This window comes from Trachurus japonicus, chromosome 13 (genome assembly GCF_045865225.1).
Source record: "Trachurus japonicus isolate A0001 chromosome 13, Traja_1.0".
NCBI lineage: Eukaryota > Metazoa > Chordata > Actinopteri > Carangiformes > Carangidae > Trachurus > Trachurus japonicus.
Window position 1 is genome coordinate 9,513,191 of NC_140919.1, and position 19,720 is coordinate 9,532,910.

General features: G+C 40.7%; 1 protein-coding gene across 1 annotated transcript in view; it reads left to right on the forward strand.

Moving 5' to 3' along the window:
* The window catches only part of arcn1b (archain 1b), a 19,676-nt gene extending 6,276 nt beyond the window's left edge, over positions 1 to 13,400 (forward strand). Inside the window, exons 3-10 of the mRNA XM_085794806.1 lie at positions 959 to 1,138; positions 2,540 to 2,745; positions 3,813 to 3,974; positions 7,852 to 8,017; positions 8,133 to 8,280; positions 9,704 to 9,812; positions 11,752 to 11,956; positions 13,283 to 13,400. Coding sequence (XP_085650932.1) covers positions 959 to 1,138; positions 2,540 to 2,745; positions 3,813 to 3,974; positions 7,852 to 8,017; positions 8,133 to 8,280; positions 9,704 to 9,812; positions 11,752 to 11,956; positions 13,283 to 13,372 — 1,266 coding nt within the window. The 3' untranslated portion in view covers positions 13,373 to 13,400. The remainder of the gene's footprint in view (positions 1 to 958; positions 1,139 to 2,539; positions 2,746 to 3,812; positions 3,975 to 7,851; positions 8,018 to 8,132; positions 8,281 to 9,703; positions 9,813 to 11,751; positions 11,957 to 13,282) is intronic.
* The last annotated feature ends 6,320 nt before the right edge of the window (positions 13,401 to 19,720 follow it).

The window sequence follows — 19,720 nt, forward strand, 5'->3', positions numbered from 1 at the left end:
GATAGTTCAACATTTTGGCAACAAATTGACCCATTGCCATAATCCCTATAGTCATAACAGTAGTTATAACAGTAGTAGGTTAGCATAACAGCTATTTTTAGAATGGCGGAGCAGAGGATTTCTTGGTTTCCCTCTTAAAACTCATCAAATACACAATCCAACAACTCCACAACGCTCTGGTGGACAAGTTGTGACCTGCACATTCACCACGCTATGAGATAATAACACAACGTTACCAGACAGAAAAAAATAATTTTGTTGGATTTGTTGGAACCAAAACTTGTCAGTGTTGGAGAGTGGAGTGTCTTCATGTCCTCACAAATCATCTTTTACAAAGAACCCACAGAGAATTAATGTGAATTATTTCAACACAAGGAGCTGATACCGATTATTAATATTTTTACTGGAGAGTTTAGTGAGTTTGTGTATTTGCCCACTACACGTGCTTTTGTTGTGGTTTATTAACGCTGCTGTCGGCACGAGCGGACGAGGCAGCACGCATTTGGTTTCTTTCTTTTTTTTTTTCTTCCGTGCATGTCTGCGGTCCTCTACGAAGAATGCAACCATGTCATCCACCTGTTTTGCTGATGGTTTTGCCCTTTTTACGGAGCCGGACTCGTCATCAACAGCACCATCACCTGAGACTGCAGGGAGACAGCTGATCTCTTGACTCTGTCGCCTGTCAGCATGCGCGCAGGCTCCCGTCACATGTGAAGCAGAATGAGGGTCAAGTAGCTATCCCATTTAGAAAGAGTGGATTTGTTTTATTTAAAATATTTTATTTCATTAGGGGAAAACTGGCACTTTCTGCTGTTTATTTGAATAGGAAATATTGAAAGACAAAATGCAATTTACACATGGAAATCCCACAAGCACCGCCCCCTCGACAGTGTGTTTTCTCTGCTTCAGTCTGTTGATGTCTTATTTCTCTCTCCTCTCCTCTCTCTCTCTGTGTCAGATCCCTGAGTACTGTCGTGTGCTGGAGGAGAGCGAGATCTCGGAGCACTGCTTCGACCTGATCTTCGCCTTCGACGAGATCGTGGCGTTGGGCTACAGGGAGAACGTCAACCTGGCTCAGATCCGCACCTTCACAGAGATGGACTCCCACGAGGAGAAGGTTTTCCGTGCCGTCAGAGAGGTGAGATCATAGCGCCGTACGATGGTTTATCTACAGTGGAAATGACTCATTGTTATTGTTATTATTATTTTGTAAATGAAATGTTTATTTTTTTTTTATGAAAAAGAACTTGTCGCTAAGAAAAAACTGAAGAAACTATTGAAGATGTCACAAACATAGAACAATGTAAATTAAAACAGCAAGGAATTCATTAAGAACTGCACTGAAACCACAGTTTGCAAAGATAATAAGGAACAAAAGCAAAACAGAAAGACACACTTTAATAAATAAAAAACATTATAAAACGTCATTAATTTAAAAAAAAATTCACATTGCCACCTCTTCGTCTTTGATTTGGTTTGATTGTGTTTCTATGCCCAGGAAAAATCAAGAAAGGTGCAAACGCCAGTGTTTCCTCCACACACACATGAAAGAAAACGGCTCGATAAAACGCCGGAAAGCATCATGTGTGTTTACGACGACATAACAGCGTGTAGTGAGAACGTGAGCGCTGAAGGAGATTATAAACAAAACTGGAAAAAAGTTCAACTTATGAGCTAAAATAACCTCGTCAACGTTGTTTATTGATAAACCGGGCGGGTTGAGACACTTTAGGAGGGTTATTATTTAGGTGCACAGTAAAGGTAACTGGTAGATTATTATTGTGCGTCTGCTCCGACCTGATTCTGAAGCAGTGGCGGCGGAAATAATGAGGAAGTGGTGGAACGCCACGACTTAATGTGAAAACCTGGACGCTATCAAACCACAACCGAAAGGAGGCAATGTTTTTTTTTTTAAACATGTATTTATTGACATTTTGATTCAGAGTGCAAGTACAAACTCGTGTACATAAACTTACAATATGAACTATAACCACCAGGCATCTCATCTACTCAGGTTTACAGAGAGGAAAAAATAAAATAAGTGAATGAAAGTGAAAAAAAAATATATATACGAAATTAAATACACAGTGCAATGCCATTAAAATGTGTACAGACACCTTGTACGTTGGTAAAGTTGTGCCAGATATCCTCAGTCTAGAGCTGCAATTAACGGTTATTTGCATTATCGATTAGGCTAATCTGTTGATTATTTAAACGATTTATCAATTAGTTGTTTGGTCAATAAAATGTTACAAAATGTTGAAAAATATCAGTCAGTGTTTCCCAAACCACCAGACGACGTCCTCAAATGTCTTGTTTTGTCCACAAACCAAAGAGAGACTCAGTTTATTGTCATAAAGGAACAAAGAAACCAGAAATATTCACATTAAAGAAGCTGGAATCAGAGAATTTTGAGTTTTTTTCTTAAAAAACTACTCTCAAACTAATTATTAGATTATCAAAATATAATATAATCGATTAATTGCTGCGTCTCTACCTCAATCTGCTATTTTATCTTTTATTTTCTTGTGTGCCACAGACTCAGGAGAGAGAGGCCAAGGCTGAGATGAGGAGGAAAGCCAAGGAGCTGCAGCAGGCCCGGAGGGACGCCGAGCGCTCCGGGAAGAAGGTGCCGGCGTTCGGCGGCTTCGGCAGCGCGGGGATGACCAGCGTCTCCTCGGGCTCCATCATCACAGACACCATCGTCGAGCCGGAGAAGCCCAAGATCACACCGACCGCCGTCAGGTAGCACGCACACACCAACACAACAACACACTAATACCAGCCGGCAGCCGACCATAAGGAGATGCTGGGGTTTTCTACCTTTAAATGTAAGGGGAAGTGTCATTAAAAGTCTTGTGTTATCACACCTAGATTATTGTTGTTTGGTCGTGCGCGGCCACATCATCTATAAAAAAACTGCAAATATCTCAGAATAAGGCAGCACGATGTTTACTTTGTTGTCCATATCGAACCAATGTCAGTAAAATGCATAATTGTCTGGCTTGGTTGAGTGTAAAGAACAGACTTATAGCCTCATTACTTACTTTTATTAGGAAAATATCTGCAACTAAACTAAAGGGTTTTATACAAATGTCTGTCTTTCAGTTCAGAAGAGCATGGTTATAATACAAGGCATGCTACGTAAGGAAGATTTACTCTACCTAAAGTAAAAACAAACAAGATGAAGAGTACAGTAATGTATAGAGCCATGGTTTTATGGAATGCTCTGCCAGGATATATTATTCAAGAAAACAACAAATGCAGATTTGGAGAACTATTAAAAGAGCATTTGTTAGCCAAACAGCTCTCGGTGTCTGTCGATGGTTAGCGGAGGCTACTTGGAACAATCAATTAGTATGTTCTAAAATCGTTTTTGCAAATGTAATGGAATATAATGGAATTATGTTGAACGTATGTTGATGCTGACATATACCTGACCATGACCATCGGACTATTTAAGAAGAATGTTAAACGCTACGATGTGGAGGTACTGTTGATTTTGAATTAGGTCCTGTAATATGTGTGTTGGAGACCGTTGTTTTTTTGTTTTGTTTTGTGTTTTTTTTTTTTTCTGTCTTTTCGGTTTTCTGTTCTGTTCTAGTGTATGTGTGTGTTTGTCCGGAGTGATGTGTTTTCTGTGTATGTATACTGCAGTGAAAGATCATTGAGTTGGGTATGGACTCCAGGTAGAGTAGCAGTGGCTTTGGCAAAGCTAATGGAGATCCAAAGAAATGAAATGAAATGCTGTCTGATCCGACCGACCCTGTTGGAGTCTCATCTTGTCCTTTTTTCTTGTTCTTCCTCCTCAGACCCAGCGGACCCAGCAAGGCTCTGAAACTGGGCGCCAAAGGGAAGGAGGTGGACAACTTTGTGGACAAGCTCAAGTCGGAGGGTGAAACCATCATGCCGTCCACAGGGAAGAGAGGCTCCGACGTCTCCAAGGCTCTGCCTCCGCCGGTCAACGTCGAGGGGTACGCACTTTATTTATATCGTCTTCTGTTGTTGTTAGAGATCGATACTGTCCAATCATGTGACAATAACCTGTTGAACTGACAGGATGTGAAGATACTTAGCTGGTTATTGTCCTTTAACTGCTATTCACCTTAAGGAGAGACACTACAGGTTAATAGGGTTAAAATTTTAACTTGAACCATGAAACTTCCCAAGTTTATCACTGACATTAAGACAAATATTTTTTGTTTTTCAAGTTTTGTCAATTTTTATGTTTAAATATGTAAATGAGGCAATATCTGATGAAATATGCACTAATTTGCAGACATTTCCAGAACAGATATGTGAACAATGGATAAAGCCCCTTTCAAAATTCTTGTTTTATCAGGGTGTCCGCGGGGTTTTAAAAAGTATTAAAAAGTGATAAATCAAAAAAGCAAAATTTAATGGCCTTAAAAAGTGATAAATTTGGTCCAAAGGTATTAATTTTAAAGAATAGGTATTATTTTTTTTTCTTTTGGACAATGACTGGTTTTATTTTGATGAAATAGGCGTAATAAAATAAATAAAGCATTACTTGCTTGCGCCGTTACTTCAAAAAAAAAAAAGGAATGATATTTACGTCATATCAATTCATTGTATTCATTGGCCGCTAGAAATCTAAAATCATCTTCGCGCGCATAGTTGTCAGGCGGATAGAAGTGCTAGTGAATCTCTTCGGATTTTAGCGTGTGGCAAAACGTTTCGAATATGGGAAAATGCAAGTTTGCAGAAGACTTAAATTGAGATGACAGGCGCCTTGATGTAGCCTATGTGTGTGTCAATGTAGATGCACGTCACGCGCCGCACATCCGATGTGCTCTTTTTTCATGCACTCGCGGCTCACAGCTCCATGAACCTTCTACTGCCAGCCCGGTGTTTAGTCGGACCGGGTCCGGGTCTGCTCCGTTTGAAAGGGCAGGAAGCCCCGAAGCGCTACAGATACAGACACCTGCAGCAGCTGCAGCTTCTACTGAGAGCTGAGGTCAGATGGAACGCACGTGAGACACAGACCGACGGTGCAGATGTGCGGACATTGTTGAAACTTTTCACACTGATGTAAAAAAAAAACATATATATGGCCTACCACTGTGTTCTGTGACGGTAGAGACAGAACCAGGTATTTATTTAAAGAGTTAGTGAGGTGAGTTGGGTGAGGGAGGGAGGTGAGGAAGGAAGACGGAGCGAGGCAAACTGGGTGAGGGAGGGAGGGAGGGAGGTGGAGTGAGGTGAGTGAGTGAGGGGGGGGGGGGGGGGGGCAGGTGAGGGTGGGATCAGGGGAGAGATAAGATAAGATAAGGCATGATAAGATATTTTATTTTTGATCAAATGTTCCTGATGACTTATGGATGATGCCCTGTTGTGCAACCGAGTCTCCTGGGTAATGGTAATGATGTAAGTAAGTGTTGGATGATAAAATCTATGTACATGTCATAAAATCTTTCTGATTGATACTCATACCTGCAAACTAGTCGCCTTTCGGCTATAATCGCCGTTTTTCTGGTCAACTGGGTCGTTACGTGAATCGTGCAGAACCGGGGAGTTTTTCAAGGGGGGGGGGGGGGGGTGATAGAGTCTTGATAAACATATCGGACAGCTTTTATTTTGAAACGACACGCGGGAAGTTATCTGATGTATCGGTGGAACGCAGAAAACTATGATGACAGGCGCCTTGGATAAGCGTGTGTGTGTGCATCGGGGCCATTCAGCTGTAGCGTCTTTTGCTCACATACTTTCAATGTGGGCGCGAGTTATGCACGCGGCGCGCCGCACATTCGCCGTGCTTGTTTTTTCATGCACGTCCGCTGCTTCTACCGCTGGTGTTCTGTCAGACCGGTTCTGCTCCGTTTGAAAGGCGAAGGAAGAACGTATGTGGAAAGACGTGATACACACTCATTTTATGTGCTGTGATTTTCAACCCCCAGGCTACATACAATGCTGTGAAAAAGTATTTTCCCCTTCCTGATTTCTTACTCAAACTTGTTATTAGTCATCAAACAACTTTTAATAGCCTAGACAAAGATGACCGAAGTACGGTAAATATAAAATGCACTTTTTAAATTATGATTTCATTTATTAAGGGGAAAAAAGCTATGCAAACCTACCTGATCCTATGTGAAAAAGTAATTGCCCCCTCTTGTTAAATCATGAACTAACTTTGATAAACCTTTTTATTTTTTTTGGAAAGCTGGTTCAATTTCACTCTTCACATCCAGGCTCCAGTGATCCATGGTGAGAGCCTTTATCCACTAATGGAGAAAGCTTGGAACAGTGGTGAAAACCTTCCCAAGATGGCTGCCCCATCAAAATATTATACAAATAAATAAAAACATTGTGTGACAAATCTGCAAAAAAGTAAGAAATCAGGAAGGGGGCAAATACTTTTTCACAGCACTGTATTTAATGGAGGGGGGACAATACCTGATATTCTCAGCTGTAAACAGTAGGCTAAATATAATCATAGAAAGCTGAAAGCCACAGGTCATGTGGTCATCCAAACTGATGCATAATTTTTAGTCAAATAATGTGAACATTTTCTGCAGCTGACCCCACCTGATTGAGGTGTACTTATTCTCTCAAAGCTGTCTTTTTAATGAGAGATTTGCTCTCTGTTTAACTGGGAACGCTCCAAAAAGCATAACTTGCATATTAAAATCACAAAAATTTTCTCCCGGGGGGGGGTTGGTTTGGTTTTTCGGACCTTGTCACCCTTTTTACTCTCTGGAGTTTGCAGGTCTGTTGGTGCAACTCGATGTCGTGGTGGTATTAAAAAAAATCTGAAGGTAGTGAAAAAAGGTATTAAATGGTAGTAAATTGACTCAAAGATTTGCGTATATACCCTGTTTATTTTGTTGACATATTAGAGTCAGAAGTTTTTACAGAGGAGGATTTTGGATATCTCTTTGTATCACTCTGTGAATGAGAAAATACTGTCACCAGCCCTAAAAAAAAAAAAAAAAAAAATCTAATTTCGCCATGTTTTTAGGAATAAAATGTTGTATAAATCAGGCTGTGAATGATATATCAACAATCCCCTCTGTAAAAACCTTCAGAATATAGACAGGAATAAAACTGGAAGGTTTGGTGTCTGTAAGTGCTGCTGAAGTGGAGATTTCTAGCTCAGAGTCTGAGTCTGAAAAACTCTTTCTGAGAAAACAGCCTTTAAAGACTTGTACTGTAAAACTCCATAGACTGGTATTGTAAGTCGTACTTAAACGGTGGAGCAGTGCAGTGGAAATGTCCAAAATATCTCCGACCGTTTATTTTTGTAAAGAAATCATGACAACAAGGAAAAAGTGTTTGTTTCTGTGGAGGGGAGAGCCGGCGCTCTGCGATCGGATAGTAATGTCTCTGAGGTCTGCACTCTGAACCTGTAGGTGGCGCAAAAAGATTTGTCTAAGTTCCCCTTTTAAAGGGACAACGAGGAGTTTTGGAAAAGCGAAGTGTTTCCACACTACATTTATGAGCCTCCGCACCGTGAAATTCTTTGACCGGCGCAAGACAGACTCATGTTTTCATTCATCAAGAATTAAAGTCAGAGGTTGGAAGACGATCAGATACCGTCGTAGTTCCCACCATAAACGGTGATTCGGCAGCGTTATTCTCATGACTCGCCACGAAACCGAAAGTAAAGAAACGCTGGTCGGCTCGACCAGCATTTCCACCACCACTAATAATAACAAAATAACGATAGAGACAAAACCATATATTTATTGAAAATGGACCCATAACACAAATAGAAACTCCTTGTTGTCCCTTTAATAGTTGCATCGCTGCTTCACAGACCTCAGTACACAACATTTAACATTTAACACACACGTCGTCTTCATCCTGGTCCCGTCTGGTTGTGTTTCCCAGCGTCCATCTGCGCGTGGAGGAGAAGATCTCGCTGACCTGCGGCCGTGACGGCGGCCTGCAGAACATGGAGGTGCTGGGCATGGTGACGCTGCGAGTCACGGAAGACAAGAGCGGACGCATCCGCCTCATCATCAACAACAACGACAACAAAGGACTTCAGCTGCAGGTGCGTTTCTCACACACACACACACACACACGCTTCAGATGTCAGTGTGTTATGAAGCCGAAACCGTCTTCGCCCCGGTTTCTCACGATGTCTCTCCGTCGTCTCTTCCTCGCAGACGCATCCCAACGTGGACAAGAAGTTGTTCACGGCGGAGTCGGTGATCGGCCTGAAGAACCCAGAGAAGTCGTTTCCTCTCAACAACGACGTGGGCGTCCTGAAGTGGAGACTACAGACGACAGACGAGTCGCTCATACCTCTAACCAGTACGTCCTCCCTCAGCTCACACACTCTGACACGGAGAACGATGATGATGATATATCTTTATTCATATAGTACAGAAGTGTATTGCATTAACTTGAGTAATTTATTATTTAATACCGTCCAATCAAGTGACAATAACCTGTTGAATTGACAGGATGTGAAGATACTTAGCTGGTTATTGTCCCTGAACTGTTATTCACCTTAAGGAGAGACACTACAGGTGAATAGGGTAAAAATTCTAACTAACAGATATCACCATGAAACTTCCCAAGTTTATCACTTACATTAAGACAAATATTTTTTTTATTACAAGTTTTGGCAAATTTTATGTTTAAATATGTAAATGAGGCAATATCTAATGAAATATGCACATTGCACTAATTTGCATATATTTCCAGAACAGAAATCTGAACAATGGATAAAGCTACTTTCAAAATTATTGTTTTATTTTGTTGACATATTAGAGTCAGAAGTTTTTACAGGGGGGATTTTGGATATCTCATTGTATCACTCTGTAAATGAGAAAATACTGTCACCAGCCCTAAAAAAAATCCAATTTCTCTGTGTTTTTAGGGATAAAATGTTGTATAAATCAGGCTGTGAATGATATATCAACAATCCCTTCTGTAAAAACCTTCAGAATATAGACAGGAATAAAACTGGAAGGTTTATTTTTTGGTTTGTTTTTCGGACAAATTTTTTTCTGACTTAACGAGATTTCAAAATCCCGCAAGAAGCTCCCACCTGCAAGTATCGTTTAACCGCTGCAGTCAAACCTCCACTTCATCACAGATCTGTTACATCTTAGATCCATGAGATACGTTGTTAAGGAGTTTTATTCAAACTCCACTTTGGTTCAGGTTCCAAACATCAACAAACTTATTCCGGGGCGAGCTACACATGTCGTATCAGGGAGCGTATAACAAACGTCCTTCAAAATAAAAGTACTACTCATAACACAATGAGTAAAGGCGCTTTTTTATACATTGCTTAACATACATCCATGGATATGCTCCACAAAAAATACAGTCTCATTTTCACTGTGTTCCAAGTAAATTCAGATTTATATTGAAAGGAAACTACCTGTTAGTACAGAACACCACTCAGAAAATATCAGAGCAGTCTGATGTAGCACCTTTATTTTGAAATCGGTCCTTACGTTACTTGCAGATGGGAGCTTCTCACGGGATTTTGAAATCTCAAAAGCTAAAAAAAACTACCACGAAAAACAGAAAAAATGATTCAAAAAAACAAACCAAAAAATAAATTACTCAGAAAAACAGGATTTTTTTCCCCCATTATTATTCAAGTGAATGCAATATGCTTCCGTAATATAGCACCATTCATACATAAAATGAACAAGAGACAATAAAAAGAAAGAAAAATGTATCTCTGACTCCTCCTCCCTCCTCTCCCTTTCCTCAGTAAACTGCTGGCCTTCAGAGAGCGGCACCGGCTGCGACGTCAACATCGAGTACGAGCTGCAGGAGGAGAGTCTGGAGCTCAACGACGTGGTCATCAGCATCCCCGTCCCGTGAGTACGCCGCCGCTCCGACTGACTCTGGGTCAGTTGGTGGTAGGGGGTTTATTTCAGTCTTTAAACCAGAAAATGACTCGGAGAGAAGTTAAAGTTGCCTTTTCTTATATTATTACTTGAGTAAAGTTTGCTAAGTATCTGATATTTACTGTGCTTATGTTGATTTAATATCAGAAAGTGAATGTGATGGTTAAATATTTAAATATTTGAAGAAAAAGTAACAGAAAGTGAACTTTATTGTGGCTCCTTATAGTCAAACAGAAAACTCAGAGTTCCCACATCGACTAAAACATTAAATTTAAAGATTTTCCAGCACTTATCAGGCACAATTTCTCTCAAATTCAAAGACCAATCATAGCACATTTACAGATTAAACTTCTTATTTGAAGAAAAAATAGGTTATACGTGTTGCTCTTCATTTTGTACACATGTCATCAAGTCTTATCATCAAACCAGATAGAAAAAAATAAATAAAGTAAAAAGGAAAGAACGAAGAATTCACATCTTTACAAAAGCACCGACACTCCTCTGTTACAGTTCTCCTATACAGGTAAACTTGCTTGTGAACTTTTTAGGATTCAAAAAATGAGAAATAATAACTAGAAAAAATGAAATAGATAAATATATAATAGTAGAAAAATAAACATTAACAACTGGAATAATACGTTTAATAGTTAAAAAACCAAGGGGGTTTTATCACTTCACCCAGTATCTGGCCTTTAAGTTGCTCTATAGTTTATCCAGTAACTTAAAACTGATCTTGTTCGAGCCTAAGAATGAATGTTGGCTTCTCCAGTATAATAATATCCTGAACTACATTTACAGATTTTACGTCGTCATTAGAGAAACTTCATCATGCAGAAAGAAATCTTTCACTCCAGTGTAGAAATATAAACATTTCTTGTAAACGCAGCCAATAGTTGTGTGACGTTACCTTCATCACCTCTGTAGTGAGTCGTCTGTTGTTAACACAGTCGTAACAACTAACAGCAATAACAGTTTCAATGGTTATTGATTTTGAAAGTAGCCAGAAATATAAATAATAACATAAAGTACAGACACAATAAACAAAGTAAAGTTGTATCTTGTTACATATAAAACAGGTTTTCTAAACTCGAGAGGACGAATGTGAGGAGGAAACACACAGAGGTTAGAGCTGACTTTTATTTTGAAGGCTCCTGCAGCCTCAACTCAGTCAACTCAAACTTTATTTATAGAGCACAATAAAAACATCCCATTATCAAAATACCATAAAACCAGAGATGGACAGAGTACTCCACCCCAGTACTTGAGTAAGAGTACAAATACTACTGGTCAAAATGTACTCCGTTACAAGTAAAAGTAGCTCAGTTGACATGTTACTAGAGTAAGAGTAAAAATATTACTTGCTTCTAAAGTATCCAAAAGTGCATGCTTTTAAATTTACTTTAAGTAAAAGTAAGACTACGAGTAAATTTCTTATTTTTCACATCAGTGAATTACTATTTTTTTCTAAATGAATGTAAGGAGCTTTTAACTCTTGTTAGTGAGAATGAACTCTTTGAAAGCAGCTGCACTGATGTGCTGCTTTTAGGGGTTAGGGTTTCCTTCTCTGACAAACACAGCTTGTGTCCAATAGGATTTTAGAAAAAGACCTGAAAGTAACCAGTACTTTTCAGCCTTCCTAGAAATTAACTCGAGTAAAAGTAAAAATATTTGTCTTGGAAATGTATTCAAGTAAGAGTAATAAGTACCAGAGAAATCTAATACTCAAGTAAATTTACTCCGTTACTGTCCACCACTGCATAAAACACATAAAGTTCAGTGCAATAGAATTCAAATGAGATAGAATCAAACAAATAAAATACAAGTAAAAGACAAAAATGTGTCAACCAGGGAGCAAAAGTGTGTTTTTAAGGATGTACTATGTCCTGACGTCTCGGTCTGGTTGTGTCAGGTCCGGGGTGGGGGCTCCGGTGATCGGCGACCTGGACGGAGAGTACAAACACGACAGCCGGCGAAACGTCCTGGAGTGGTGCCTACCCGTCATCGATGCCAACAACAAGACGGGCAGCCTGGAGTTCAGCATCGCCGGGCAGCCCAACGACTTCTTCCCCATCAACGTGTCCTTTGTGTCCAAGCGCAACTACTGCGACATCCAGGTGAGAGAGAGAGGACGAGCCCAGTCACCACGCGAACAGTCAGAGCTGCAGTGACAAGTTTACTGTTTTTATTGATCCACTTTATTTTAAACATGTACAGACTAAATATTTAAGTATGAAAACAAGCAAACAAACCAAAAAATGGACAAAAAGACACGTCAGAGTCTGAGTAGATCATCAGAATCAGTACAAACCTCAGAGTTTAACAATCCATGAACAAATCAGTCATCACATCCTTTACATTATTATTCTTAAAGAGTCAGAGTATTGGCTGGTATTACAGGCTTTTTCACAGATTTTCCCACAGTTACTTACACTAAAATAATAATTTGATTTAGTCTGATAGTTGTTCAATCTGCATCTATTAGCTAAACAAAGAGAATTTAATGGTCAAACAGCTCAGGCTGCTGTTTTTTTCTCTATTTCTATTGTCAATTTGAACAGACAGAAGAGAAACACACTCCATCTAAACTGTCTTTAGTTGTGGATGTTAACAAAACTTTGACACTTAAAGGGATAGTTCAACATTTTAGCAAATTGGCCCATTGCCATAATCCCTATAGTCATAGCAGTAGGTTCGTTACCTTTAATTGTTGGTGCAAGCTGTTTTTAGAACGGCGGAGCAGAGCCGTGAGCTGCTCAGAGCTACGCTACGGAGGCTCATGGGATTTCTTGGTTTCCCTCATCATCAAACTCATCAAATACACAATCCAACAACTCCACAACGCTCTGGTGGACAAGTTGTGACCTGCACATTCACCACGCTATGAGATAATAACACAACGTTACCAGACAGAGTTGTTTTAGAGGGAAATTCATGCAAAACCGCTGATGCACGTTCCCGTCGGGGACAGTTTTTCATCAACAGTCTCTGTATTTCCCTCTAAAACAACTCTGTCTGGTAACGTTGTGTTATTATCTCATAGCGTGGTGAATGTGCAGGTCACAACTTGTCCACCAGAGCGTTGTGGAGTTGTTGGATTGTGTATTTGATGAGTTTGATGAGGGAAACCAAGAAATCCCATAATGAGCCTCCGTAGCGTAGCTCTGAGCAGCTCGCGGCTCTGCTCCGCCGTTCTAAAAATAACTTGCACCGACAATTAAAGGTAACAAACCTACTGCTATGACTATAGGGATTATGGCAATGGGCCAATTCGCCAAAATGTTGAACTATCTCTTTAAGCGACATCAGAATTAGACGTCAAAGAGATGTGACGTTTCCTCTCTCATGTTGTAGGTTGATTCTGTCTGTAGTTGTAAACACGAACATATTTTTCCCGTTTACATGTTTGTAATTGACTTCTTCTTGTTTCCTCTGTTTCCTAGGTTACCAAAGTGACTCACGTAGACGGCGACAGCTCCGTCAGATTCTCTTCAGAAACCTCCTTCGTCGTCGACAAATACGAAATCCTGTAAAAAAAAAAAGAAAGAAAGAAAAACAAAATCTCTGAGTTAACGACAAAATTTAAAAACAAAAAAAAAAAACACACAAAAAAAAAATCACCAAGGAGAAAAAAACACAACAAAAAAAAAGTCCAAATCTATGCTACAGAGATAAAAGGTTGAAGATTTCTTGCCTGCCCACCCTGTAAAACGACTTCAGAGACTGTGTTACATCGACAGGACTGCGTCAGGCCTCAGACGAAGCCTCTTTCTTTCCCTGTGGTGGAGCAGAGCAGCGGTGGTGTATTTATATGTTTGTATGAGAGAGGATCATCTATATATAGAGTTAATTGAACAGGTTAAACAAAAAAAACAAAACAAATCCAGCAACAAACCCACACAAACAGGAAAAAAAAAAAAAAAAAAAATCTTCGTTCGCTGATGCTGTCGTGTTCGCCGAGCAGAGCTGTAATAAATAAAGACACAGTAGAGGATGACTGGTGATGGTGGTGGTGGATGAAACCTGAGGGGGCCGCTGTGTGTGGCGTTTCCACGGAGATCGATATCGAGCGAGCGCCGGCCGGTAGTTTATTAGCTTCCTCCTCCACAAACCGTCTCATCTTCACGCTCATGGATTCTTGAACGGGGTTTCTCTTCTCTTCGCTTTTCTTTTCTTATCCATAATAATAATAACTTTTGCAGCATTGTAGCTGTCTCAATCATTATAAATAAGCCTGTCGCTCTTTAATCGTTAATAAAACTGTTGTGAATTTTGATCTATTGATATCTCACTTCAGATGATTGGTTGTTTTTTGTTTTTTTCTTTATTTCTTTCTTGTGAGAAAAACACTGATTTGATTTTTTTTTTTTTTTGTAGAGAGGTAACACGAAGGTTCTGGTTCTTCTTATTATTCTTCGCTGGCTCTGTGCTAAACATGTCGTCTGTACTGTCTGCGGTTATCATCAGCTAAATTGTCGTTTTCATTTTTAACTTTGGTATTTTTTACTGTTCTGTGCTGTATAATTTGTCATTGTTTACCACTAATCTGGATATTGAAATTTTAGGACAGTGAAGAACAGGACTTTTTCTTTTCTTTTCTTTTTTTTGTAAGAGCTTCTCAGCTGCAGGGCAACAACTTTAACCACCAGGAAATAACATCTGACTTTTTTTTTTTGCATCTGTTGAATTTTCTTACATCTTTTTAGTTTTTTTTCTTTTTCTTTTTTTTTTGTGTTTGTTTTTTGTAACATGATTGCAACCACTCCACTTTGATAGAAGGAAATGCCATGTTTCACCCTGGTCCATTTAGGTCCAACGATCAGAAAGTTAAGAAAGTACTTTGAAAAAACCCCCAACAATAACACAAGTCGTGTGTGACGTCCCACAAGGAGTTTTCAGATCTGAGGTGGGAGGTGTGTGTGATGGTAGATATCCACACACACACAAAGCTGTGTGCCGAGCTCTTCATCCACCCAGTCATCCTTTACTGACACTCTCACAATACATCCACCTCTTTATTCTTAATATAACGTTTGTCTTTCATGTTCTTGTTTTTTTTTTTTTTCTTTTTCTTTTTTTTTCTTATTTCATTTGTACTCCCTGAATTTCAATTTAGCAAACGCTGTGTGGATGTGGGGTTGAAAATGGGTGTTTTGACCATTTTTAACTACAAATTACTGAAGGGGAATCTTAACATTCCAGTGTACAATTAGAAAAAAAAAGACTCTTTAATGGAATAAAATGTATTATTCAAAATGTAAGCCTGACTTTGCTTTGTTTTTAGCTGGACACCATTGATGAGACATTGTTTTATTGTAGGGGGACGGCGGCATTTAGCTCTGGATTGACGACAAAGGAAAACAAACAATGTCTGAAGAGGCAAATTGTGCAAATGTTTGGGGCCCCTCCAAGCGGAAAAGGGGCCCCTGATGGCCCCTTGTATTGGTGCATTGTGCAGTGACGGCGATAACCCCCCCTTTAAACCTCCTGTACAAACACTACACGCTGCTGCCGCCGTGTTAAAGGGATAGTAGCATTTTTTTTAAAAGTGGGGTTGTATGATCTACAAATAGCCCCAAAGTACTTTAATTGCAGTCGAAGACTCTCTGCACTCCTCCCGTTAGCAACGCCAGCCCATAATAGCCCTGCCCAGAGATTTACAACATACAGTGTTGTGAACAGACCCAAAGAAACGGCCTATTTTCGCGGCCTAAAAGATCTCTGGGCAGGGCTATGGGCTGGCGTTGCTAACGGGAGGAGTGCAGAGAGTCTTCGACTGCAATTAAAGGGGCTATTTGGAGATCATACAACCCCACTTTAAAAAAAATGCTACTATCCCTTTTAGTTTAAGTGAGGCCCCTGATGTCCTGCATGTGAGGCGTTCAGGGAACATCTGTACAATGAAGCATGAAGCGGGACCATAGGATTACCACCACTAAGGTATTTTCTTTCTGAATCAAGACAGCTGTAATTTGCGGTATCATGTGTGATGTGAGGATTTAAAACTGTCACCGTTAAGTTCTTTGGATGATTCATCATCACATCTTCAGAGCAGTGGAGAAACAGCTGGGCCGCGGCGCAGTGGAGCTTCAAGTTGAAGCCAAATGCTAATGAGAGAATGCTAATTGTGTTGATGTGTATTTTTTAATTTAGCAAACATTTGCAAAACACTCCTAATTTCACCCAAATTGAAGTTTTAAAGGTTGACTATGTAGAAATACAAGAAAAACAACAGAAAAAGAATTCCAGCAGTCGATTGCCAGACCGTTGCTAGGTAAAACGGGCCGTTGCTAGGGACTCCGCTCTGATCAGAGGACAGCAGAGGAGGAGAGCTAAGCAGGATATTTACCTTATGTTTCATTTTTACCGTCATTAACAGCATAATAAATGACTTGTAGCTTGTTACAGGGAGAGTGGAGGCTCTCTGCCTTCCACACCGCTGCTGCTCAGAGCCTCAGAGCCTCCGCAGTCACTGCTCTCGTCAAGTTGGAAAAAAAAAAAAAAAGGAGCTCCGTGTCACCGAAAGTCCGCGACGATAAACGTGTTTATGACAGATAAGACTACACAAATACACCCATCCTAACAAGTATATGATAATCCATTGATCCACCGATTGATTATTAAAAAGGCTTGGTTGAAAACAAACGCATAGGACCGGGAGGAGGCAGGAAAACAGTGGAGAACTGAGCCACATGTCGGCTACAGGCAGGTACGAATGTAAACAGAACGTTGACAGAAAGTCATTGTCGAGCCCGTCAAAAAAATTAAAAATAATAATTCAGACTAAAAAAAATGTTTTTATGGAAAAGCAATACTTTCATTCTGTACCCCTCTTAGGGCCGAGATATACTTGCTGTTAAGTACGCGTACGCGAGCTGCCGCGCGTATCCTGCGTCCGTTTGATGCGTCGCCTGCGACCGAACGCACATATCGACGCGAGGTGACGCGACGCAGGATACGCGCGGCAGCTCGCGTACGCGTAGTTTACAGCAAGTATATCTCGGCCCTTAGGGCCGAGATATACTTGCTGTAAACTAGTATACGCGTACTTAACAGCAAGTATATCTCGGCCCTAAAGGCCCCATGGATGTATTATTTTTGAAAAAATATAGCTTTTAATAAATATTCTACATATTCAACCTTTAACCTCATGCTGGAGCTGCGTGGAAACTTTACACTTTACTAACTTTATTACAATTAATTCTGGGGGGGAAATGACACTAAATTCATAAAAACCTTTCACTGCTCTCAGTGTCAAAGTGAAACCAGGGCCCATCTACTCGGATTACAACATTATGTACATTACAGCACAATGTCCCCAGATTAAACAACTGGAGACCACCACCAACATGGTGCTGATATGCAGTAAAATCACCAAAGACGGTTTATCTTTGATATCACCCATTCACAAATGGTGCCATATTGTCAAATATACTAGCTCTTTTTCTGGCTACGCAAGTAGGTTTTTTTTTGTTTTGTTTTGTTTTTGGCTAGGCAAGTAGTTCCGCAACTCGGTCCATCCATGCCGCCGGTTCATGCTGTACTGTTGCTAAGCAACAAGTAAACGTTTTTTCTGACCGGTTGTAGTATCGAAGAATATTTTCTTCTGCGTCGTACTTTTTCTTTTTTTCCCCCATTACGTCTGTGCAAAGTTTGTTTGTTCTTAATTTGTTGTAGACAAATCTAAAGGTCATAACAGTCAAGTAGGCCTTTGTTGAGCGGAGTGATACAGTGAACAGCCCCACTGCCGTTAACAGCGGCTCTCGTCCAATCAAATCACTTGATCAAATCCAACCGTTGATATTTCAAATTTGAATCTACCGTTTATTTTTTCAACGTCGCGCTGAGAACAGAAAGGAACAACGAAGTTTTTTTTCTCCGTGTAGTGATTGATAACAGTCTGGGTAAGGTGTCCTGTCCCACTCTGTCAAGGTCCACTTCTGTCTGTAGACCGGTGTGATGAAGAGGCGGAGCCCTCTGCTCTACCCACATCCTTGAAAGGAGTCTAACAACAGTTGGCTCTCAGGTAAGAGGAGCATTACTGCAAACTTTAGGTATTCTTCAGCAGCTTCTAACAATTGTGCGCTGTAAAAGTATGTAGGCTATGTGTAAAGTATTGTGCACTGAAAAAAAAGTAGCAATAAAATAAAAATTAAAAAATAAAGTAAGATAAAACAGAATACATTTAAAAAATATTGTAAAACTATACAATTTAGGATATAGGCTACAATAGAATACAATAAAGATACAGAAAAGCTATTGTACAAATTGTTGTAATTGTGCAGAGTAAACTACAAGTCAAAAGAAACCCTGGCTATGAAGACTTGTAGGCCCCGATAAGCCACAATTGTTTTCTTGTACTAAAATATGTTGTTAGAAGCATATAAAATATTGCCATTGCTTTAAAAATCTATAATATTTTGTACATTTTTTGACCTACGTAGGATGCCATGCTTTCCGCGCGCAATGCACTCTGGGGGGCGATGACGGGTTCAGGTTCAAATTGAAAAGGCTGAAGAGATGACAAAATGTTGCTGAACAGTCACAACAGGGTCCCGAAGCCGGCCGGGCAACCTTATGACGTCACTACCCAGAGTGCATTGCGACAATGGCGACCTACGAGTTAAACTATTTTTTCAAATTTTATAAAGCCAGGGTTCCTTTTAACAGGGTGTGCGGGTGAGATTAAAGTAACATTGCGGAGTTTTTCAGCCTTAAAATAATGTTTCCAGACTCATTGCAATGGTAGAAAAATGGTTAATAGGATGAATGGTGCTGCCGCCGCAGCCTGAGCAGGGTCGCGTCGGCTGAAACTGCACTATGTAACTTCCCTGCACAGGTACGAAACACCGCCCCCCCCCTCCCCTCTGCGTCGAGGGAGAGACGTGGTGGGTAAAAGCGAAACTACGGTTCTCCTCCGCTCGTCGTCGCCGTTGTCGCCGCTGTCAGTGCCCGATCCGTACCCGGAACACGATCCGTTCCAGCGCTTCTGCGCATGCGCCGTTTTACGGCATTAGCTTCAAAGCTATGCTAACTGATAGCCTAGCAGTAGAGCAGCTAAAAGTCCGCCGTAGCGTTGTTAAAACGTCACTTTATTAATTTTAAATATTTTTTCATGCGAGAAAGTCACAGTTTAGAGTCCTAATCTGTGGTCAGTTTATCCAACTGACGTCTGTTTGGAAGTTTGCTCCGGTTTTGGGAGAAGTGCAGAGCTAGCTGGGAGCAGAGCTGGGAGCATAGCTGGGAGTAGCCACCGGGAGCTAACGTTAGCTCGCTGCTCGGCTCATCTCAGAGGCAGCAGCCGGCCGGCTGAGGGGATCGAACCTGTGATCGACCGGTCACCCAGACGTCGTCATGCCGGTGGAGAAAGCGAGCAGATTAATTTATGGTCTCATTGATTAGTTTGTGTAAATGAAAAGTGAAGCTTAAGGAGGAGCTGGTCAGAGGAGCAGTGCTGACTTGCTGCTGTCTGTATGTGCAGAAATCACCACATTTACATCAATAAATAAATGTTTTACAATTAACTGATCGGTCTACATTACATTTAATTTAATCAGAAATAGAACAGAGGGGAATTCGTTGCGACGTGCTTGTGTTTTTCCTCATAGAACGTCTCTGTTTTCATCCATATCCGCGGTGTCTGCCGTAAACTAAAAGATGGAGGGAGTGCGCATGTGCGTGGAACGGATCGTGTTCCGGGTACGGATCGGGCACTGACAGCCGCCGCCGCCGACCCCCCACCACACACACTCCCTCCCCCCCTCCCCCGACCACCCGCCACACAGTCTCCTTGCAAACATGTGGAAATACTGTCGTTTATTAATGGGAATAAACGCTGGATGCGCTCGCTGATAAGTTTCGTTTTCCCCCCCAGACGATAG